This window comes from Vespa crabro, chromosome 19, assembly GCF_910589235.1.
Source record: "Vespa crabro chromosome 19, iyVesCrab1.2, whole genome shotgun sequence".
Taxonomy (NCBI): Eukaryota; Metazoa; Arthropoda; class Insecta; order Hymenoptera; family Vespidae; genus Vespa; species Vespa crabro.
This window is the reverse complement of record NC_060973.1, coordinates 542506-566352: the sequence shown is the minus strand read 5'-3', so window position 1 is coordinate 566352 and position 23847 is coordinate 542506. Positions and strand designations below refer to the sequence as shown.

Here is a 23847-nt window from a genome sequence, read left to right as displayed (position 1 = left end):
TTATCTTTTACAGATACTTTCACCAGTTAATTTTTTCGATAAGATGTATCGGAAGTAAGAATTTTATAAGAATTTTTATAAAAATTTTTCTTCTGAAGATGTTGAAACTTAAGAGCAATTATATAAGAATATTTGTCAGAAAAGAGTCACAGGATTTAGAATGAATATTCTCTTTTGGAAAAATTTTTATCTCCCTATCGAGAGAATAAGAGGGTGGGAGAGTGAGAGAGAGAGAGAGAGAAGGAGGGAGGGAGGGAGAGAGAGAGAGGGAGAGAGAGCTAGAGAGAGAGAGAGAGAGAGAGAGAGAGAGAAGTGAGTGTACGTCTGATTACGTTTATTGATGCAGCTTCGTGAGAGCTCTCTGCGTTTCTGTGCATAGAGATGAGAATACATACACATACATGTACATACACATAGGTTTATATCGTCGGCGTACGGAAGTTCACCACCTGTATCTGATGTCGCGTGCGCGCGCGTGCTCACCCACGCGCACCTAGTGGTTGGTAGCAAGTAATAAGGGGTGGAGAGGAATATGGAGAAGGACTGACGCGATAGATAGAAAGCAGGGAAAGAATGTGTTTCACACGGCTCGATCGTTAAAGCGGTACACAGTACCACCCCACCACGTGGCCGTGACACATGTACAAGTCCATTCATAAAATTATACGTCTTACTATTAGAATCATTTTTTCTAACGTCGATTCGTCGATTAAGTTCAATAAGAGATCGTAGAAAGGAAAGAAGTTCTAATACAGATACGAGTCGTACTATAATGTTCGAAATTGATGATAAAAAGGAATTTTAAGAATTTTTACATTATATATATATATATATATAACGTACATATATGTATATATATATATATATATGTATGTATATTGACTATATATATATATCAAAGCCAATATTTAATAAAATTTACTTGATGTATATATTCGAATGAGTAGACTTGTAAAAATGAAGAAATGTGATTTATCGAATTGACTTTGGACGAAGTTCGGCCGTTTTAAAGAAAAACCGCAGCATTCCACGAGAAGCAAATAAAAGTATAACGTCCGAGGCTGCATTGAGCGACGCTTCCATTCATGATATCCTGACGCAAGCGCTCTATCGTAAAGCCGCATGGCGAATGGCGATGTGAAAGGGGTTAGAGGGGTGACTTGCATCTCCGACGTAATCGAGAGAATTGTAAATTAAATTCCTACTCTCGAGCGTCCACGTAAAACGATACATTTCAATGTCTTTATAAAATTTTACAGATCTTGAAACAAATCAAAGGATCAAGGACGAGGATTGATAAGTATTGGGGAACGATTAAAAAATAAAACAAAAATATATTTGTGCTTAATGAGCGAAGATTCGGCAGATAGAAGAATAAGTATTGACGCTTTTCATAAAATTTCATAGAAAAGAGATTTTTTGATATTCTGACCGATACATTATATGTTTATATATCTATCATTGGATATCAATTTGATCGTATTTATTAGGATGGAGAAAGAACGGCAAGTGTGATTTTATCGAAATACGACGAAGGGTTCATGGGATGAGATCAGAAAAAAATATCAGTTCGTGGAATCCTTCTCAAGGTCAATACATAAGGGTTAGCGAGCAAGCGATGCGTCCATGGGATATAAATAAAACAGCTCGTACATGGAAAAGATATCCTCAGTCCGAATTGCAAAAGAAAAGTCAATTGAATATAACCATATATATTAAATAAGAAATCTCGTGGCAGGTCAATTGAGGAATGTTACGTACATAATGCAAATTGTTGGACTCATTTAACATTGTCAATGTGATGATAAATAAAAAGAGAAAAAGAAAGAGTAAAAGAAGTATAGAAAGAAAGAGTCAAAGAGATTTCGAGGAATTCGGTGGCCTGACAGTGGCGAACATAGCACAATGGGGGTGTGGATTAGGTATACGCATATATAGAGAAGGGAGAGAGACAAAGAGGGCGAGAAAGAAGGGGATGCGCTTGCGCGGCTCCGATTGGTTGAACGGGAATTGAGTAGTGGGGGACGCGGGTCTTCAAGCTCGGTTAAAACTACTGTAGTAGACGAATTCGACTTTAGTGCGGACGGAAAGCTCGAGAGGTGCAAGATCTTCTTGTATTTTGTGAAATACACGTGGAGGAAAGGAAACAAGTAGCAAAATTGAGAAAAAGATCAGTATTTTTGTTGCCGTCAAAAACGCAAGGCCTCTTTTTTTTTCTCCACAATTGCTATCTAAGATTGTGTTAAGAGAAACGCGTTCGCACTATATGTATATATGTAAATATCTGTTTATAAGTACGATAACATATATACAAGATCATCGGTGTCGTCAACATCAAATGTTTATGCTGCTGAAGTTAGACGGTGCTCGACATCAGGACGAAACGGTTAGTGTGTTATGAAGTCTTCTATAAATCTATAAGGTATTTATATAAAAAAAAAAAAAATAGAAAAAAAATATATCATATCAGTAAATATAGAAATATCAATTCTTCTATCGATATAATATCATTTAAAAATGTTCATTGTTTTACAAATTTATTTCGAAGCTATACAATGATATACGATAATTTTATGAAAGTCCTTGTCAAACGTATGGCAACTGATTCGATAGAAATTTAATAAAGAGAGAGAGAGAGAGAGAGAGAGAGTGAGTGAGTGAGAAAATAATTTTCAGCTTTTATTGCAAACGTAGTTTTTTGTGTCCTAAGGTATATTTATCGAATTATATTGAAATTCGAATAACTGTAAGAAATTTAAAAGCCATTCGTCAACGTGCGATGTTACATCAACTAATTCACGAAAATTACCAACTTTATCATTGTTGTTTCTGTAACATTATGTTCGCTTAAAAAAACAAAAATCGAAAATGAATAGAGTCAAGTACATACATATGTTTTACGTACAGATAAGACGTTAAAATGCGATCTTTAAATTATTCGATATCGAAACGATCCTTTCTCGTTGAAATTTGAATTTGTTTTCTTTATACCTTTAAAGGACACTATCTTAATATTTTGATATTTGATCTTGTCGAACAACGAATAGGTTTTCATGTTAACCAATTGTTTCTTCAAACAAAATTCGAACTTTTTCTTGGAAAGTTCTTTGGAGTTGGAAACGTTCCAAAATCATTCAAACGAACTTGCCGAGTAGATTAAAGGAAATGGATATATAGATGATACAAAATTAAAGGATTAATGTGTAAATTTTCAAAATGTACAAGTATAATAATTTTTTTTATATCATTTACGATATAAAAATCTTTCTGCAAAAAGAAGTTTTGGCTACTCGGTATCGTAAAATTCCGTTAGAGTTTTTATCTTTTTATCTCTCTCTCCCTCTCCCTCTCCCTCTTCCTCTCTCCCTCTCCCCTTCTTTTTTCCTTCGGGTTTTCTTTTCACGAATTCACATAGAAAATGTACCTTTGTACGAACGGGTCGACGATGGTTACTTTCAATGGTGGTAGTGGTACATAGGCGCACGTGCGCCACAAGGTTCGCGCGCGTGGGCGTTCTCTCCCTCTCTCCTTCCCTCTCTCTTCCTTCCTCTCTCTCTCTCTCTTTTTGCGCGTAAATGCGAGGAACCAAGTGGTTCATGCGCGCTCGCATGCCTTCAAAACCACCCACCGCCACCACCGACCCTCTGCGTAGGTATCGGACCTTTTACTTTCTCCTCCTTTCTGACCCTCGAGAGGAAAAGCAGGTCTGACCTTGGTCGCCATGGCGATTTCAAGGATACCACCCTCGAAGTGCCACGAAGTATCCGGAAAATGAATAATTCTTTTTTCTTCTTGTTTCTTCCAACTTATACTCCTCTTCGCTGCTCTTCTATCTTTTTTTTCTTAATTTTTCATGAAAAATCGCATTGCTATTTCTTTTTCTTACTTCTTCTTACTTTTTATTTCGGTCGCTTTTATCGGAATTATTAAAACGAGAGAGAGAGAGAGAGAGAGAGAGAGAGAGAGAGAGAGAGAGAGAGAGAGAGAGAGAAATTACTTGGATGAATCATGAAAAGTGAAATTTATTATTGTCTATAACGGATCACATGTAAAGTAATTAATTAATATTTTATAATCCTCGTTCGATTTTAAATCGATTAATAATAAATGATAAATATAATAATTCGCCGATTCGATCTAATTAAAAGTAGAAGGAAAATATTCTTTGATAAAGAATCTTCGATAAGTCGACCAATTCGACAATTGATGTTTTGCAGCGATCGGTCTAATTGGTAAGATCTACAAGATCAAGGTCCAGAAAGATTTATTTCTATTTGTATCATTCATATCGGCTTGTTTTATTTTCATTCAATGAGGGGGGAAAGGGAAAATTTCGTTTCGTTCTAAATCCTATCAGTTTATATAGATTGTTATTATAGTAAGGAAATCAGAAGTAAAATTTTCAAACAAATTGGATCGTTGAAAATTGATGTAATTATTATTTTATTCGTGTAAAAGACAAAACATCGTTTCCGGATATATACCAATCTCTGGATAGATTCGAGCAGCAGCTGAGGGACGAGAAAGGGACCACGGAGTCTTTCGTTCGCGAAAGGGATATATATGTATCTACGCCGATTTCCCGTGGTTATTGATTTCCGTGGGGTCCCATGAGTGGAAGCGGGACCCTATTTCTCGATCCCAAGAGCAGAAGGGTATTCTGCTTCCTTGTTGCACGAGTAGATACACAGACAGTGGCCTTGAACCAGCTGCGTATAGCTGTCCCGATTTCAAAACTGGAACAAACAGTATCCATGTGATATCAAGATATATCTTTTCAAATGTTGACGTTTCTATATTTTACGTTTTAATCGAGTATTCTTTTGTTTACTTATTTTCTTATCGGATAAACAATGAATTAATGCATTTGTCATATGGTCCTGAGGAAACAATAATGAATTCTTTTCTTTGAATGCGTTAAAAGGAAAATGGAAATAAAAAATCACAATACTGTCCCTCTAATGTTTCAGATCTGAGGAAAGCAACGAGAAAAAAAATTATTGCAGATTTATTAATCTATCAAGATGAAACGTAGTCAGAATTACAATCGTGGCATGAACTTTTTTGGAAGATATCAACGGGATCAACAACAACAACGACGACGACAACAACAGCAACATCAACGACAACAGCAACATCAACGACAACAGCAACACCAACGACAACAGCAACCACAACAACGACAACAGCAACTACAGCAACAGCAGCAGCAACAGCAGCAGCAGCAGCAGCAACAGCAACAACCACTACCACAGCAACAGCAACAACCACTACCACAGCAACAGCAACAACCACTACCACAGCAACAACCACTACCACAGCAACAGCAACTACTACCACAGCAACAACTACTACCACAGCAACAACTACAGCAGCAGCAAGCACAACAAATACAACAACAGTCGCAGGAACGCAACGTCGACATGAATGCATTATGTCTGGTATATAAGAAACTTTAAACGCATTAAGAAAAAGTTAATTAATCTTTTAGCTAACTTTTTGAAGAAAGAAAAGACAACAAATGATAGCTCATTATTATTTTAAAATTGCCAAACAAACGATTTTTTAACATTTTTAAACATAACATTTCTTTTTCCTTTTTATAATACAAACTATTTATGTTAGTTTCAGTCCGGTTCGGAAAGTCCAGCAGGTACATCATCAGGAAGTAGTTCAACTTCTCAAGGGTACAACAGCCAGTCACCGGATGATTTAAACGTCGACTCGTTGATTAGTAGCCTTTTACAGGTTGTAAATGGTGATAATTATAACGTCAGTCCTATCTCTAACAACGTTAGTTTTCCTGTATCAAGAGACCTCACAAATAGATGTAGAGACTGCCCAGATGGGTCCTGCGAATCATGCTTGATAGGACGTCAATCGGTAAGGGGAAACTCCTCTTACTTAGAACTATGTCTTTCGCTTAGCAACATTTTGGTGGAAGTGGTGCGTTGGAACAATTTTTTTTTCTTTTTTTTTTTAAATTTTCCTTATCAAAAAATACCAATTATACGGAATAGTTCATGAATTCTTTTGCAAAGAATTATTTACAAATCAATTGATGATTCAAATTTTTATATACAGTCTGTCTTCCATACTTGTATGTGTGGCATGTAACATATCATCAGAGTAGTGCGTTTACAAAGTCGATTGGAAAATATCGCCGATAGATGGCATGCCGATATGCATGAGTTTAAGAAAGATAGCCTATCGCTAGGGGCGGTTCTGAAATTGGTAGTTAAGGCATTTCATAACTAGATGATATCTTGAAGTCTCTGATCGATCATTGACTTTGCTCAATGAAGATCATAGAAATTTGTAGAAGCAATTAAAATCTTTAAGAAAAAAGTAATATAATGAATGACATGTATTAAACAAGATAATACTTGAATATACGTGTTCGTATATCGAATAGATGTGAATAATGATTCTTTGAAAGAAAATTATCAAATTATACTATATGCCTGCATTACTTATTGTTAGCATATTCATAATGAAATAACGAATAACGATTTTTTGTGCAGGATCACTTGGACTTTAATTCGATACCAGAGCGAAACACAATCCAAAATGTACAAGAAACTTCGAATTTAGCGCTGATGCCCGTGCCACATTTTCAAAGAAGGCCAGTAGTCCATTGCGAAATTCATGCAGCACACAAATTTTACTGTCAAACTTGTAGTCAATCCTATTGCGGAGAATGTGGCGTCTATCACAATGGACACGTGACGATAAATGTGGCGGAAGCGATGGAAAGTGCCACAGCGGAAGTTAATCGAATAATGAACGAAGCCCGAGGTGGAATTAATACTATGAGACAAGATTTGAACTCATGTCAGGTATGTACAATCTATAATAAAAATTATAGTTATAAATTGTTTTAATTCCTAACATTGAATTATTAATGAAAAAGTACTCGAATCGAATTTGATTAGAACTTTATTATTTTCATTGTAATAGATGGCTGCTGAGCTGCTAGAAAGAAAAGCGAGACAGGCAACAGCTGACGTGATACAATGCGTAAAAAAAATAACAAGTGCTTTAGAGGCACGTGAAAGGGAATTGTTACAGAGAATCGAAGAGGCAAAATTATTAAAATTCTCGGCATTGAAAGCGAGAGACGATGGACTGAGAGTTGGGATAGTTCAATTGACTAAAACCATGAAGAAACTTAGCACAGCGGTTGAAACCTATACAATGGGCAATAATCCAAGAGAATTGATAATCAGCAAGGATATGGCGGCATCAGAGGTATTAAAAAATAATTTAGGAAATAACAAATATATATAATAATTAAAAACTGATATTATAATGTATAAAATAATATAAAGATGTTGTGCCCATGAAAATCATTACGTAGGAACGTAAGTTTCGAGGATAGGTTGTGAGGATCTTAGCAACGATTATGAGATACTCCAATTCGGAAATAGAAAAGTTTTATAGATAGATTTATTAATATTTGTATAAAAACTACATAATGCTCGTGATTTTTCTTTAGACCGTTTGAAATTCCATTGGTAACTGAAAACAGCTTTTTCCGACGAGTTTCTCTCTCTCTCTCTCTCTCTCTCTCTCTCTCTCTCATCATCCACTTGGAAATTCTTTGCGTGATGTTACAAGTTGGAGTTGAACGATGTTTATATAGCGACACGTGTTGGTTAAAATTCGAAGTCAAAGTAATATTTAAAATGTTGTTCGTCAGAAATGCACATGCGATACACCTTATGTTTCTGATATCTTTGTTCAATTTGATGATTTGCGGCACAACAGAGATAATATTGTAGCATATTATTAATCATAGATTTTATCGTTCCTTCAGATGCATAAAGTTCGTCAGATTCGGCACAATTTACCCCCGGCACAAGAACCCTGGATAACATTTACTGGATCATCAACTAACACGATTCAGAGCCTTATAAACCTGGGCTCGATAGTAGTGAACAATCCAGGTCACATAGGTGATCGCCGATCTTTGAAAGGCCGTGGAAATTCACAAATGTTACCACCGTCATCACCGTTTCCTCGATCGCCTTCAAACACTATAGTTCCTATAGCACGAGGAAGGCCAATACCAATGAATGATTATCCTGTGACGGTTTGGTTTGGATCAAATACTCCTAACCGCCCACCGCAAATAATTGCAAATAATGGCGATCCTAGAGATAGTCTCTGCAGACCTTGGGGTGTTACATGCGACAAGGAGGGAAACATAATCCTAGCTGATAGATCTAATAATCGTATACAAATTTATCGATTGGACGGTACCTTAGTCAGAAGATTTGGTACATACGGTACTGGTCCTGGACAATTTGATCGACCTGCTGGTGTAGCAGTCGATGCACGTCGACGTATCGTTGTTACTGATAAAGATAATCATCGTGTCCAGGTACCATAAATTTTATCGTACAATAATATCAAAGTACAGTATGTTAACTATACTGTATTTACATATAGAGAAGATCTCTAAAACTCAAACACATATGCACGCTCGCATGCTCACTTCACTATTCTAGATCGTAACGATGGAAGGTCACTATATAACGAGCTTTGGCGAGAGAGGAAGTCTATGCGGTCAATTTAACTACCCATGGGGTGTGGCAGTAAATTCCGATTGTCTAATAGTTATTTCCGATTCAAGAAATCATCGTCTGCAAATGTTCAGTCCGGAAGGTGTTTTTCTTCGTAAATTTGGACACGAAACGAATCCTAGCATGTGGAAATACTTCGACTCGCCTCGTGGAATAGCTTTCAATCCGGAAGGCAACGTTGTCTGTACGGATTTCAACAATCATCGTATTCTTATCATCGATATTGACTTCATGAACTCTCGCATTCTCAATTGTGAAAACATCAGAGGTCAAAAACCATTCCTCAGACCACAAGGCATGGCCATAGATGATGACGGTAACATCATTATTTCTGATTCAAGAAATAACAGAATACAGGTATTTAATTCTTCTGGAGCCTATAAATTTACAATTGGCAATTTCGGTACAGGATTAGGTGAAGTAGACAGACCATCTGGTGTTGCGTTATGTCCAGATGGTAGAATCGCAGTCGTAGATTTCGGTAACAATCGGGCCATGTTGTATTAAAATGAATTTTGATGAAACACGAGTATCAAACACAAAGTGTAGATATTCTTACGTATATTTCTCTCTTTCTCTATATATATATATATACACACATATACATATATTAGATATATATATCATAAATATCCAAAAGAGGATACAAAAGGACCGCGTTTTTGTTCATTCGCGAGACATTAGAAGCAATATTTTCGTACTAATTGTATATAATATGATACGGGAATACATGGATGTTCCTTCCTCACTTTCGGTGCCAAGATACGAGTACAAAAAAAATAGAGAGAAAAGAAAACTAATCTTCGGTTTCAGAGTGTTCGAAAAATATGCTATTAGCCGGTTTATTATGCTTCCTATATACATATATATATATATATATACACACACACAAACACAAACACACACACACACACACAAACACAAACAGATATATATATATATATATATATATATTGTTTTAAAGCGTGCACAATCGGGTCTTAGAACTCCGATCAAATATATTAAAAAGATATGAAAATATCACAAAATATGTCAAAGAGTGATAAAATATTCAAAACAATAAGTTCTTCTCAAACCTTCTTATGATAAAAAAGAGAATAACATAAAGAAATAATCGTTATTATTTTGCGTATTTTCTTTTTGTTCTCTTCTTTTTTTTTTTTTTTTTTTTACATATTTTACTATAAAAGTCATTCGATTCCAATTATTTACTTATTGAAGAAAGCTGATTGTTTCATATGTTTCGGATATTTTCGTTATTTTTTAATTCGTATTTCAAACAAATTAAATTTTTACGTAATCGTAAGTAATAGGAATCAAATTTTTATTTGCCTACTTTTATAGCAAAAAGAGCACATTTTAACTGGAAAACGACACATAAACGATATGTTGCTTATCTTTTTATATTATCATAAAAAGAGTTAAGGAAACTTTTATTGTTTTGAATATTTTGTTCTTCTTTTACATCATAAAGATTATCATAAGAGAAGGTTGGAGAATAGATATTTAGATGCAAGAGAAGGATAACAAAAATTTTACATGAGATAATGATTATTGTTTGTTTTCAATGTAGTCGTATAACGATGAGACGTCCTTTATTTATAGAACAATAACGAACATACAATGCATTTGAAATAATGCGTTGTGCAATATATGTTTAATGACGACCTTCAAGGAAGAAAGTTTCATTTAAATATTTATGTATGTTACTTCATAATTGAAATAACATTTTTTTATTGATATTTTCTAAATATTTGGGATAAGAGTAATAAGTAAATGTACGATCTCTCGATCTTATTTTATCGATATCTCCGAATTAAATGACTTCTTTTCATTCCGCATATCGTAAGTTATATATTTGCAAAAATATTTTTAATTATTTGCTTAAATCAATGATGCGCATTGTAAACTATGAAAAATAATTTAAATAGGAAATTGTGATGAAATAAGATCGAGAGATTGTATATCTACTTATTACTCTTATCCCAAATATTTAGAAAATAGAAGATTTTATTTCGATCGTTCACAATTTCTTGCTACATTCATTTCGTAAAATTTATAGTAGTGACACGATTAACAAAAATTAATCTCCTACATATCAAGCACATTTTGCTGTACTTCATGCGATTTGTCAACAATTTGTGTTAATTTCACTTATGCATGCACGATCTTTTAAAGATCGAAACTCTTAGAGTCGAAATTTTTTATTGATTATTAATATCATACCGGACAATGAGAAAAAGAAACGAAACTGCGTCTGTCGTAAGTATATAATTAATAATCTTCGTTGAAAAAAAAAGAACCTAGAAAGAAATGAAAAAAGAACAAAATATGACAAGAGGCCTCTGAAATAGAATTAACATTTGCTTTAATTTGTAATCATCAAAGGTCAAGTCATCGATTATATTTCACACCAGCATAAGACTGAAGTAAGACTGATTTAAGAAAAAAAAAAAAATAAAAAATAAAAAAAAAAGAAAAATAAAATAAAAAAAAATAAAAGAAAATAATAAAAAAAAAAAAAAGTAAAAAATGAGAAAGAAAAGTCCGGTATTCTTCTGTTGATATGTTGTATAACATACGTTGTGTGAAATTAGGAATAACATAGAACGAAAAAAAAAAAAGATAAAAAGCAAGATGAAATTAGAAAAAAAAAAGAAAAAAGAGGGTGGAAAAAAAGGTTATCACATTATCTCGTTTGCTTATATATTATTTCGATATTTCTTTTTTTTTTAATTAGCATTATGTATATGGGTAATCATATTATTTGTGTAATTGTTTTATGTTTAATCCATTTGCATTATATTCTTAAATACACAACGGACTTCATAAATTAAGGACGCTCAACTAAGTTGACCCGTTATGCATAGACGAGTTTCTTATTACTTTTTGTAAAAAAAAAAAAAAAAAAAAAAAAAAAAAAAACATTTAACCAATCATATTACATTTGAGCAAAATCATAATCTTTTCAAGCAATCATAATCTGTTCTAGTGCATGTTTCGTTATTTTTTTTTTTTTTTTGGTTATAATAAAAATTATATTTATGCGCTATACTAAAACCGCTACAGTATTAAAAAAAAAAAATGTTGTGTATGTATCTTATCATTGATTTTAATATTTCTTTACTCGTGATCGTTATATGTAATGTTTATATTCCTTTTTAATTTATTGACAATTTGTGATATATTATTTATAAAAATATTTTCTTTTTCTTTTGTTATATAAAGAAACGATTTTTTGCACAAAAAATTTTTGCAGGTCTTAAGAACAAAGAAAGACTTTAAAATTTACTTTGAACTATGTGATATTTCTAAAATCAAGTGAAAAAAAATTTTTAATTGGTGACACGAAATTTTAAAAGTTTTGTTTAATACTTTCATTTTTAATTAATTTTTGAAATGTCACTTTTAAATTCAAGTACCGAAAACGGTGCACGTTACAGTAAATTTACGCGGTTCAGACTTTTGTCCGTATCAGCGTCAACCGAGGATGCTAAATCTGCTGATAAAACAATGGAATCGTATTTTTATTTGCGACCGATTCGCATTTTTTTTATCAACAGATGCAGTGTCCTCGATCGATGCCGATACGGTCAAAAAACCCGAAACGTGTGAATATTTAGAGTTTAACAAATGTATACAAATTTTCTATTTTTTCTATAAAACGTGCAATATAACAAAAAAAAATAAGTTTATTCCGCATTGAAAAACAAAGGCAGGAATAAAGAAAAAATGATAATTTTTCAAGATTTCGGTTTATTTTCATTTTATTGCGATCATTATTTTCATTAACTCCATAATAATTTCCCTTACTAAACATGTATTCTTTACAATTAATTTTTGTATCAAATGTATCTTTGTGTATTAATTATCTTTTTTTTTAATAAATTATCTGTATGATCATTATAATTTTCCTTTTTGCTTATATGTTGCTTTTCTCTTTATTATTTTTCACGATAATGCCTACATTTAACCACCCAATTGCAAAATAAATTTGTGCAATTAAAGAAAGCTGAATTGTGCAATCCTGACTCCTCCTCATTATGCCGTACAAGTATCATTATCGGTATACGGCTTAAAGTGTTGTAAACATTATCATAAAGCATGCATTAGTGATACCAACGATTGTTTCCTTGCACTTTCCCTGTCGCAGAGAAAAATAATACTTTATATGAAAATGAGATTCAGTGTGCGAGGAATGCATTAAAATGAAATTTCTGTTTGAACGTTTATTCCGAAAGTGAGACAGAAAAATAATACTTCCATGCACGACCCGACACAGTTTCATTTTTACGATTTTATTACTTGCGCCTGACGATTATTCATAATAAAATAAGAAATCTCATTGTACGAATTTTTCGAAATCCAGTAATAAATATAAAAGACATGTGATCAAAAGTCACTTAGGAGACTCTAAAGAATAAATAAGATAAATCCGATAACACGGGGCACTTATTAAGCGCTTTTTATTTCTCTTTGTACTATCGCTTTTAAACATATATATCAGTTTCTATAGATGTATTCTCAAGTTAGATTGGTTGTTACATAGAGAAATAAAAACACGTCTATATTAATGTTTTTCGATTTTGATCTCGCTTAATCCACTCTGCAAGAGTGCCCAATAATCAAATCAAGGTATACAATTGGAGTTTAACAAAGCGAGTATAACAAAAGAATATTTCTAAAATTAAGTTTTGACTGATATATAGTTTTCAATAATTTTATTAGAAATATATTTATCCCTCGTGCGCGCGCGTATTTACTTTACGCACTCAAAAAAATATATTTTTCTTGAAAATCCCTTATGTCTTATTTATTGATCTATGTTATATATCAACCATGAGCAAATATTTATTAGGTTTTCCCATTTTAATCATTTTTTGCTTTACTTGCGGTGAGCGTATAAGCAAATGTCAAATATAATATACTTGAACAAAAATGCCGATGTATACATTTTTTTATCTCATTCTTTCGAACGAATTTAATACGCTTTCCAAGTAGAACAAAAAAATGATCAAAATGATGTGATTAATACAATCGAATAAGAATTTGTGGTTTACTGATATATAATATATCCAATGCATGTATATAAATAAGATAAAGATTTTCAAGTTGCGTTGAAATTGAAATAAATTGCCGCGAAAACCAAGGAATGAATGTATGTAAAACCGATGATCAGTATTTACATTGTTGATTAAGAAATAGAACACAAAAAAGAAAAAACAGAAATAGAAAAAAAAATATGAAAGGAAAGATTACTATTAACCTCTTCGATACTGCTGTTGTTCGCCGTAAAGTATTTATATGACAGCTCGAGAGCAAACATAGCATGTAAAAAAATACTTTCTTAGATAATACTTCATCTAATATAATTAAATGATACTTAATAATACTTAATTATATTAGATTAAATATTATTTATAGTAGCTCGCATAATATAATGTCTTTATACGTTTTTGTCACAAATAATTGCTCTGCATTTCTTTCCTCTTGGTTTTGTCATTGTTATAAAACCGGGAAATGTTTTTCAATAATATAATTCTTCTACTTCGATCGGCTGTATATATACATATATATTTTATAGCTTCGACTTTTAAAGTTGACTATAGTATCGAAGGGGCTAATCAAGTTATTTATATCGATTAGATCTTAATTCGATTAGCACGTTTGATTAAGGCCAAAAAAAGGATGTTTCTTGCCAAATTTCTCTCTCTCTCTATATATATATATATATATATATATATCTTTCTATATTTCTATATATATATATATATACATAGAAATTTTATATATATATATATATATATATAAAATACTTTATATATATATATATAAATAATATATATTAATAATATAATATATATTTATATATATATATATAATACTTTATATATATATATATATATATATATATATATATATATAAAGTATTAGATATTAAATGAAATTAAAAAAAAATTATACACTTTACATAGCAAGTGCAAAGGCAACCTGTACTTTTTCTTTTTTCTCAATTCAAGCAAATATTTATAATTGTTCGAATAATATTTTTTTATTTATTATTTCATTTAATATATGAGACTCATCACAGATGGGTAGGATGCGAATGAGTTATAACCTGCCGAATGAAAGTCGAAATGCGCGCCATATATTTTAATCGATGGATGGTTAAAAGATTTTATGTAAAAGAAAATTTTGAATAAAAACGAGAAACGTATGTGACGTTAGAATCATAAGAAAAATATTTTACACGTAGAAACGAAGAAAAAATGAAAGCGAATGAATGAAAATGTTATTGATTTGACTGCCGAGGCATGCTTATCTTATATTTTTCTTATAAATATGCATCTAAATACTCTCTTGTAAATGTCTTTCTCTAAACGTGTATATTGGAGATCGTTAAACAGTATAAAAAAAGTACGATGATTTCAACGAATATTTTGGGAACTTTTCCAAAATGAATGAAAATAATTTAATAAGGAACAACAGCGTTTTAGTGCTGCTGAATCATGAATACTTTAATGAAATAAGTTCCTGTAAATGTATTTTAGAAATGTCTGCAAGCAAAATTTAATGAATCGATATCTATAATATTTATTTCTATATAATAGAAAAAAAAAAATTCAAGTGTTGTATCAAGCGTTATGTAGACGGCGATTTTTATGAAAAAAATCGTTGTCTTTTAATTTTATTGAGACTCTATTCGCACGATCGAGTAAAGACATAAAGAAAATGAAATGTTACGAAAAGGAGAAAGTTAACTTCTATTTAAAGGAAGTTAATTTAAAATTTGATAGATCACGAAGAAAAAGTAAACGACTTGATGTTAATATAGCAAAAGTGTTTGCGCCTTTTTTAAAAGGCTTACACAAAAAGATATTTTTAAGTAAAAAAAAAAAAAAAAAAAAAAAAAGATAAAAAAAAAAGAAAAAATTCTGCTCATACGATGTTACTTTTAAAAAATAAATGAAAATCATAAAGATTTTCAGACTGTCGTCATAGCACTTCATGCTTTTTTTTCAAACTTATTCTCAAGAAAGTCAACAGCGTTACTCCGTTATTATTATTGTTAATATATATTCTAACATGCGCGCGATTATATATCAGATTTCTTATATTCGATATTTCTTTCAATCTTGTTTTAGGACGATTATATTAATACAATCCTAATTGCAATTAATATCATTACTTTTTCACAACTTCACTGATCACAATTTGTTGAATTGTAAAATTATACAATTGGTGCTTTTTCAATGTAATTAAAGCAATAAAAATTTCCTATATAGAAAAATATTAATAAAATTCTTTTTGCTCTAAAAAAAAAAAAAATGCTTTAATGAACGTTACGATATATACGCTGGAATTTTATTGATATTTTTTATATTCTACGAAATTTTTCATATTAGTACTGTGATTACTTTATAATTCGTATTTATTTGGTCATTTATATTTATTCGAATGAACAATCGTTAAAAAGAAATAGAATATTACTTGCTTATCGTCATAGATATTAAGAGTACCTGCGAATGATTCTGACGATTTAATTACAGGAAGTAAGACGACATTAAAAAATTTCGAAGAAAGTTCCTAGTATTTGATTTGCGGCCATATCCATTATTTATAAAAATAAAATGAATATATATTATATGTATACCTGTGCGAATGCACAATAATTATTATATATTATCGTTACTTTTATCGCTTCTATTACTATTCTATTACTTCTTTTCCTTCTAATGATTTTCCATTAGTTTTCCTTCTAATTCTTTTTCATTGTTATCATTGTTATCGTTATTATTGGCTTATCATTTATAATCATTCCAAGCTTGTGGTTTCAATCATATTTATTATCTAATTGATGCGTATCGAAATATGCATTACATAAAAAAAAAAAAACACATGCACAAAACAAATGAGTGGCATGCCTTTAACAATATTGTAATAATATTCAGAGAATAATAAAGATGCGCGAAAAAATTTTCTGATATATATGCACGATGTACTTTAATATCCTACTTTTCATCAGTGTTTTCATAACAAAAAAAAAATATATATATATATATATATAAATGTGTACAAAAAAATATATATATAATTTTTTCTATGATTTAAAAGCGTAACTTAATTGGTAAGATGAAACAAGAAACAAGACATTTAACAAAAAAAAAAAATAAGTTAAAAATTCAAGTCACTACGTAAGATACGATTTGAATTTGCCGCCATAAACTTCCGCAAGGTTGTTGCTACAGAATGCTACTGAGAAAGCGCGGGAAAGTGAAATAACAAATGATACTCGGCAATTACAAGTCCATAGATTATAAACAATTATTATCGCAAAAAAACCTTGGTAAAAGTTAAAAATAGAATATCATTGAAACCAAATCTTCAACAGTTTTGAAATATAATAGTTTCGTAAACACGCAAAAGTGAAATAATTTAAGGTATATCATGATATTCAGTGACGTGAGTCAGCAATGTTTTCTATCGAAAGAACAATGTTCATGAATGTCATCGTTTCTCAGTAATTTCCGCCATGACGATTATAAAAAAAAAAGCTGCGATTACTCATTGACAAATTTCCGGTCGTGTCGTTTTTGAACTCATAAAAGAGAGAGAAAGAAAAAGAAAAATAAGATTTGAAATAGAAAGCTGTATCTGTATTGGTGATAAGTCAAGAAAGAGATTTGTGATCACGATATCTCCCGCTGCGATCCTCGTCAGGTTGGATAGTTTTCCTCTCCATAGTCTTAGCTCATCATACTACTCTCTCTCTCTCTCGCTCCCTCTTTCCCCCTCTCTATCTCTCTGTCCAATCTTCTTATAACCTCGTGTGCGTTACTACTTCTCTTTCTCACTCTCTGCTTCCCCCTCCGTTCTCCTGGATCGCTACCCCTCCTTCGGAGAAGCTTCATCGTATTCACTAACGTTTCGAACCTCAACTAGACTATATTTTCAGAACGTTTCAATTTTGGCTAGTTGCGTTACTTCTATTTCATCATACGTTTTATATATCGTCTTGCTTTGTTCGTACTTTTTTCCGTAATGTTATAACTCATCGTTCTCCTTCTCTTTTCCCTTTTCTTCCTATATCTCGTTCTCAACAAGGTTCTCTCTCTCTCTCTCTCTCTCTCTCTATATATATATATATATACACATATATATATACACACATATATATATATACAACATATATATATATATATCTATCTATCTCTATCCTTCCGTACGTACGTACGCGTACGCACGACACACACACACGCACGCACACATTTATGCACGTATACGTATACGGAGGTACCGGGTAAAGAATAATCGTCGCGCGACTTTACGTATTCTCGCGCACATTACGGACGTTTCCAGGCTCCAGGATGCAGGCTATCAAGTGCGTGGTTGTCGGTGACGGGTACGTATATATCTTTTCAAACGGAATCAAAAAAATGGGTCGTAAGGTCGTTATTACAAAGGGTAATAACAAACAGGTCAAACCCATAAACGATGACGATGAGTTGTTACCTCAGTGGCTCAGCCTCTCTCCAGCTTGTTCACCTCGAAATTCTAAAAGCCCATTTTTCAATGTGTTTCATGAGTTCACCACGCCCGTGAGCTCGTTGAAGACGTCTTTTACGTTTTATAAATAAAATTGTTCGGTCGGATTCCTATTCCATCGAATGAAAAAATTTCTAAGCGAAATGTGTATCACGCCTATAGATTACGTATCGAGGACAAATCGCTTATTTGGCATTTCGCTCGAGACAATGTAGTGTTTAATACAATTATGATTTCTTCAAATTTGTCATTTAAGCGTTATTCCTTTCAAAAAGAGAATTATTGGAAAAACATTAGAATATTTGATTTCTTGAAATATCATGGGACCCATATTATCATTTAATATACATTTTATTTTGAAATCAATGAAACAAATAATAATCATTGTACTTGTACAACTACAGAGCTGTGGGTAAAACGTGCCTCTTGATAAGTTATACCACCAATGCATTCCCGGGAGAATATATCCCAACGGTATTTGACAACTATTCTGCAAACGTGATGGTGGATGGAAAGCCCATTAACCTAGGTCTATGGGATACTGCTGGTCAGGAAGATTATGACAGATTAAGACCATTATCCTATCCACAGACAGATGTATTTTTGATTTGTTTCTCGTTGGTAAATCCTGCAAGTTTTGAGAATGTTCGTGCTAAATGGTATCCAGAGGTACGTCATCACTGTCCTGCCACTCCAATTATTTTGGTAGGCACTAAATTGGATCTACGTGAGGACAAAGAAACTATCGAGCGTCTTAAAGATAAGAAATTGGCACCTATTACTTATCCTCAGGTTTGTAACATTTATTGAACTTCTAGCATGAGTTTAAAATATTTTGAATGCTTGATCAGTTGGCATGTATTATTATTATTATCACGTTGATATCATTATTTTTAGGGTTTGGCAATGGCGAAAGAGATAGGCGCTGTTAAATATTTAGAGTGTTCTGCTTTAACGCAGAAGGGTTTGAAGACTGTTTTTGATGAAGCAATTCGTGCTGTTTTATGTCCTGTTCTTCAGGTTAAACCAAAACGCAGATGTTTCCTTCTATAATATTAATTGTTATCCTTTGCCTAATGGTCTGGAGTTCAATCGAGCATATTACCATTTCATCTCCAGCCTGTCAATTTTAATTGAATCACTACAAGTTACCGATCTTCGACCCCATAGTGCAGTTTGTGTCCAGCTCTCATAGACTGACAACAACTGCCATGAAAACGCACAAATATCAATTTGGTGATTCTTACATTAAAAGATTAAACTACCATTGTGGACAAAATTTACATTAATTGGAAATGCAAACTTATGCTGTTATCTCTGGTACTGAAATTGAACAGATCAAAGCACTTGTGCCGATCACACATAAATTTCCAGTCTAAGCTTTAATCTCATAACAAAGAGAAGAATAAGTAGGCTGGCTATTCTAGATAAACAAAGTATAATAAAAGATGCCGAAAGAAGAACTGATTCTGTACAGTATGCTAAAGTGTGTTATTAATATTATGATTAATAATTATATATAAAGGGTAAAATACAAACATTGCTATGTAATTGTACAAGAGCCCAGAAATCGAATACTAATCAGCTTAATCAAACGGGAGAGTGATCCATGTATAGTTTGCAGCTGTATATACACATAAAAGAAAAAAATTTAGAATTTTATCTTTATAAGAGGAGATACGTTAGCATGATCCATGGATCATAGATATGTGTTACTGCTACATAAATTTAGCTAGATTGGTTTCTCACTTTATACGTTGTTTTAGTCAAATTTTGAATATTATTGCATTGAAAAATAATTAGCCGTAAGAAAATATTTTTAAAATGATATCTTAAATTCATGAAGGTTTTGTATATATATATAAAGTCAGAACTCTCTCTCTCTATATATATATATATATGTATATATATCCCATATATATATATATATGAGCTTGAATTGCTATGTAATCGTGATACCATATGCAATTGCAAACCATGGAAGATGCCACACCTTTTTAATTAAACTGATCAACATTTCTCTATACATACCAGAGTTTAAAACAGACAATTGTGTAAGTTTTTGGTGTATATGATATGAGTATGTATGTAAAATCGATTTATTACATTCTCTGCTTCCTTGTGCTGTTCTTTTTTTTTCTTTTTTCTTTTTTTTTTTTTTACAGTTTTACTGTAGAATCCGTTATTAGTACGCACAGTACATTGTCTTGATGTGGGCTGTTTTGCATACCAGCCAAACATTAGAGATACATACAATTAAATGAAAGAAGCAGAGGACAAGTGTATGCAAAATAAAATGCAGTATAAATGATTGAGTGTATGGCAGGTATGTTAGTTGTGTGATAAAAAGGGAGCACGAATGTGTAAGCATAGAAAAAGAAAACAAAAAAAAAAAAAAAGAAAAAAAAAAAACAAAAAACAAATCTATAGCAAATAATAATTGTACATAAATGCTGAAGTTCAAATGTATTCCTATTATTATCACTTATGTGTATAAGTCACTGATCGAATCTAAATCGAACGTTACTTGTTTTTTTATATATATATTATAAATATATATAAAACGGCTGGATCAAGATCTATCTATTCGAACGTCGTGAAAAGTCCACCAACCTGTGCAATCTCTGTCAGGTGGAGAATTAGGATTCGGTCCATGGAAGGAAAAAGTAAAAGAAAAAAACCATAAATACTGTAACTAAATATGCTTTATTAAATGGGTGTTTATTAAGCATCTTTCTATTTTTCTTGTTAAACTATGATCTTTGTAATCCTATTTTATGCCGATACATCAAAGAAAGTATTTATTAGAGATTTAACTTGTTCTGGTGTATACTTGATGTATTTTCCTGGATTTTTTGAAAAAGATACTCCACGATACTTGTTATAGAAAGCATTGTACAAGGGAACGATAGCTTGTTCAAGTTCTTTGCGTATTTCTTCGCGTAAACGTCCATCAGGTACAGAATAAGAGCGTTGACACTTGGCAAGTTCTTCCAATTCCCTTGTAAATCCTAAAAACTTCTCTTTGAGTATTTTAGAACCAGGTTCTGTAAAGAGAAACAAATTGTAATTTAATCAGATCTATGAAATCAGAGTTATTAATTTATATGTTAAATTATAATGAACCTGGCTCATCGAATGAATGTTCAAGAAAACCTCGAGCCTTAACAAGCGTTGTAGAGACATAATTGGCCTTATCTTTGACAAGTAAATCAACGTAAGTTTGTTCGATGGTTGGTTCTGCTAATAGCAAAAGTTCCATTAGAGAACTGCGGCGTAAAGCATTTACAACATAATTATGATTGTTTAAACGAAAAAGCGCTCGCAATGAAGGATCAGAATACGACGCATCACTTTTGCTGACTAATGCTAAGTTCAATTGTGCTAAAACCTTTTCTGTAATAATGTAAAGTCATTAATTATGTTTAATCGTTTAGTTGTTGCAATTAAAATTAGAATAATACTGACTAATGTAAATGCCAAGTACAATTTTATGTGCATTCTCTGTTTGTTTCGCAGAAGATGGAACAACAGATTCCACATCTGCGTTACGTCGAAGGACTGTTCCTGCAGTGTCCGCATATTCAGCTAATTGTTCTAGAAAAACTAAGACGTTGCTTGTACCCTCCGCCACGGTACCATCTTTAGGTAAAATCGCACTAGATTCATTTCTAACACTTTCTGCAAAATCTTCTAAAGCTTTAGCTCCCTGAAAAATATTCTCATTCATTAGTACAAGAGCTCTTGATAGCATATTAAGGATACTTTTAAGATATTTCAACATACTGTTCCGTTCAATGCATTGAGTACAGAGGCAAATTTAGATCTAAGTGCATAATCACATCCTTCTACTGCCCTCTCCAAGTCTGGCTTAAGTTCTCCAAGATGTTTCAAAATTGGAAAAACCACCAGAACTGCAGAAAAATCACGTCTTGCGATACAACGTTTAGCCCTTGTTGCGATACTTTCTCCATCATGAGCCACAAGATCCATAGCATTGCGTACCGTAGCTTCGAGTACTTGAAGTTGTAAAGAAGGTGGCAGAATTCTACTAACCAACGAGCGTTCTGCTTGCATAAGTTTATGAAGACCTGCGGTTAATAGAAGATAATTTTCCATTTCCTGCTCATCCGGTGCTACATCCTCTATTGAATATCCAGATAATAGTTGTGGCTGTGGTTTCCTTGATGCAGTTAAAGATAGACCAAATCCAGTAGTTTGTGATGCTCTAAATAACATTTTACTTGCTTTCTTTTCAAGTGCATGTTGTAATTTTCGCGATGCCCACCTTCCTGTTGTTTCTTGAGTACCACTCGAATGACGATTGGCAAATTTGGCTTTCTGAAAAGCATTTAAAGATAATTGATAATTATTTTATACAGTAGTCAGTAGATTTTAAAGACATAATAACTTTATATATTAAAGAATTTACCGGCATTGGACTGCCTGCATGTGTGCTTCCTCCGCTTGCACTTCTTTGATGTTCTTTAAGTAACTGTAAAGATCGAAGGACAATACTAGAACGTACAGAAGCATAAATTTTTGCATGTTTATGTTGACCTCTTTCTTCTAACCAACCAGCAATTTTAAGTAAGTCATCCATGACAGCTTCTGGCAATTGACATAATGACTGTGGGGCATCTTCTCCGCTCGTATCCTCGTCAGAACCAATGAGATCCAAAAGAACAATTGGTAATATGGGTTTACTTTGTCTGGTCAAGATGTCATGAAATTCTGTGTACAAAGCTTCTGATCCAATGGCAAATAAACATGTAACATTCTCCAATTCCACAGAACTTGGATTATTCTTTTGAAAATATCGTTGAGCATTGTACAAACGATTCATAGCATCAAGAAAATTGCTTAAACCTGCTGAACTGCTAGGTCCATTACGTATTGACTTTTCAACTTCTTGACATACGCCATAATATCCAATAGCATGATCCAATATACTAAGTGTTTTTTCGATATCTATAATAAATACAAATAGAAACATTACAGATATGGACAATAAAGAATAAAAATATTTATTGAATTTCAAAGGGCATACGTACTATGTTGTTGAGACTGTAAATTTCCAGTTTCATTATAAACAGGAAGTATGGTACGCCGTAAAGTAGCCAAACGTTGTTCCAAAGAGGAAAGTATTCCAAGAACACCACTTGTCAGTTTTCGACTTCGTTCTTCTGCTTCTTTTAATGCTTCTAAAGCTGCAATCTCTGATTCCAATTTACATTGTATTTCAAATCTTCGTTCAGAAGTATCATTTAAAGTGGTATGCATTTTGATATTGTTGTTTTTCTAAGATTATGTTGACAGATTATATCGTTGTTGTTGCTGTTGTTGTCGTCGTCGTCGTTGTTATTATTTATAAGCATTCTTCCTGATTAAAAGATATAAATGAGACCTCCCATATCAGATTCATATTACCGTTTGCATCAGATCTCCTCTGTTTTCAGACGGTATATAAAACACGTCATACTGCATTCACGAAACTAAACGTTACTGTCAGCGCCAATGCGTTAATGCGCCAAGTTTTATTAAACGGAATGCACTTTCAGGCATGTTTCAAATGAAACATGCTCTCCTCTTTCGATTTTCTTCCAACCAAAATCAAAGAAATATTGAATCAATTTTAAGATAGCAGTGACAAGGTGATTGACCTTATACCTCGTTTAACAAACATTTTGACGAATCAGAAAAAGAGATTTAT

General features: G+C 32.4%; 3 protein-coding genes across 3 annotated transcripts; 2 read left to right on the top strand and 1 right to left on the bottom strand.

Annotated features, from left to right (window-relative positions):
* The first annotated feature begins 1197 nt into the window (after window positions 1-1197).
* LOC124430759 (E3 ubiquitin-protein ligase TRIM71-like) lies at window positions 1198-13162 on the top strand. Its single transcript, XM_046977757.1, has 8 exons — window positions 1198-2422; window positions 4971-5201; window positions 5256-5441; window positions 5626-5946; window positions 6525-6839; window positions 6961-7251; window positions 7820-8386; window positions 8514-13162. Exons 2-8 carry the CDS (start codon window positions 5025-5027, stop codon window positions 9093-9095), a joined length of 2439 nt encoding a protein of 812 aa, XP_046833713.1. The 5' UTR covers window positions 1198-2422; window positions 4971-5024; the 3' UTR covers window positions 9096-13162.
* A 3871-nt stretch (window positions 13163-17033) lies between these two features.
* On the top strand, window positions 17034-20865 carry LOC124430785 (ras-related protein Rac1). Its single transcript, XM_046977817.1, has 3 exons — window positions 17034-17991; window positions 18539-18926; window positions 19032-20865. Exons 1-3 carry the CDS (start codon window positions 17957-17959, stop codon window positions 19185-19187), a joined length of 579 nt encoding a protein of 192 aa, XP_046833773.1. The 5' UTR covers window positions 17034-17956; the 3' UTR covers window positions 19188-20865.
* Window positions 20282-23792, bottom strand: LOC124430782 (exocyst complex component 7). The gene is made up of 6 exons (XM_046977812.1): window positions 23189-23792; window positions 22567-23105; window positions 21921-22475; window positions 21603-21843; window positions 21261-21530; window positions 20282-21181 (listed from the first exon to the last, which is right to left on the bottom strand). The coding sequence occupies exons 1-6, from the start codon at window positions 23415-23417 to the stop codon at window positions 20910-20912; spliced, it is 2106 nt and encodes a 701-aa protein (XP_046833768.1). The 5' UTR covers window positions 23418-23792; the 3' UTR covers window positions 20282-20909.
* Window positions 23793-23847: the final 55 nt, after the last annotated feature.

Excerpts from the sequence above, each read along its gene's own strand:
- LOC124430785 (XM_046977817.1), top strand. The coding sequence starts at position 17,957 with ATGCAGGCTATCAAGTGCGTGGTTGTCGGTGACGG. Across the intron at positions 17,992-18,538 it reads TGCGTGGTTGTCGGTGACGG|AGCTGTGGGTAAAACGTGCC; the intron begins GTACGTATATAT and ends GTACAACTACAG. Across the intron at positions 18,927-19,031 it reads CACCTATTACTTATCCTCAG|GGTTTGGCAATGGCGAAAGA; the intron begins GTTTGTAACATT and ends CATTATTTTTAG.
- LOC124430782 (XM_046977812.1), bottom strand. The coding sequence starts at position 23,417 with ATGCATACCACTTTAAATGATACTTCTGAACGAAGATTTGAAATACAA. Across the intron at positions 21,844-21,920 it reads TCAATGCATTGAACGGAACA|GGAGCTAAAGCTTTAGAAGA; the intron begins GTATGTTGAAAT and ends AATATTTTTCAG. Across the intron at positions 21,531-21,602 it reads TGTACTTGGCATTTACATTA|AAAAGGTTTTAGCACAATTG; the intron begins GTCAGTATTATT and ends ACATTATTACAG.
- LOC124430759 (XM_046977757.1), top strand. The coding sequence starts at position 5,025 with ATGAAACGTAGTCAGAATTACAATCGTGGCATGAACTTTTTTGGAAGA. Across the intron at positions 6,840-6,960 it reads AAGATTTGAACTCATGTCAG|ATGGCTGCTGAGCTGCTAGA; the intron begins GTATGTACAATC and ends TCATTGTAATAG. Across the intron at positions 7,252-7,819 it reads AGGATATGGCGGCATCAGAG|ATGCATAAAGTTCGTCAGAT; the intron begins GTATTAAAAAAT and ends TCGTTCCTTCAG.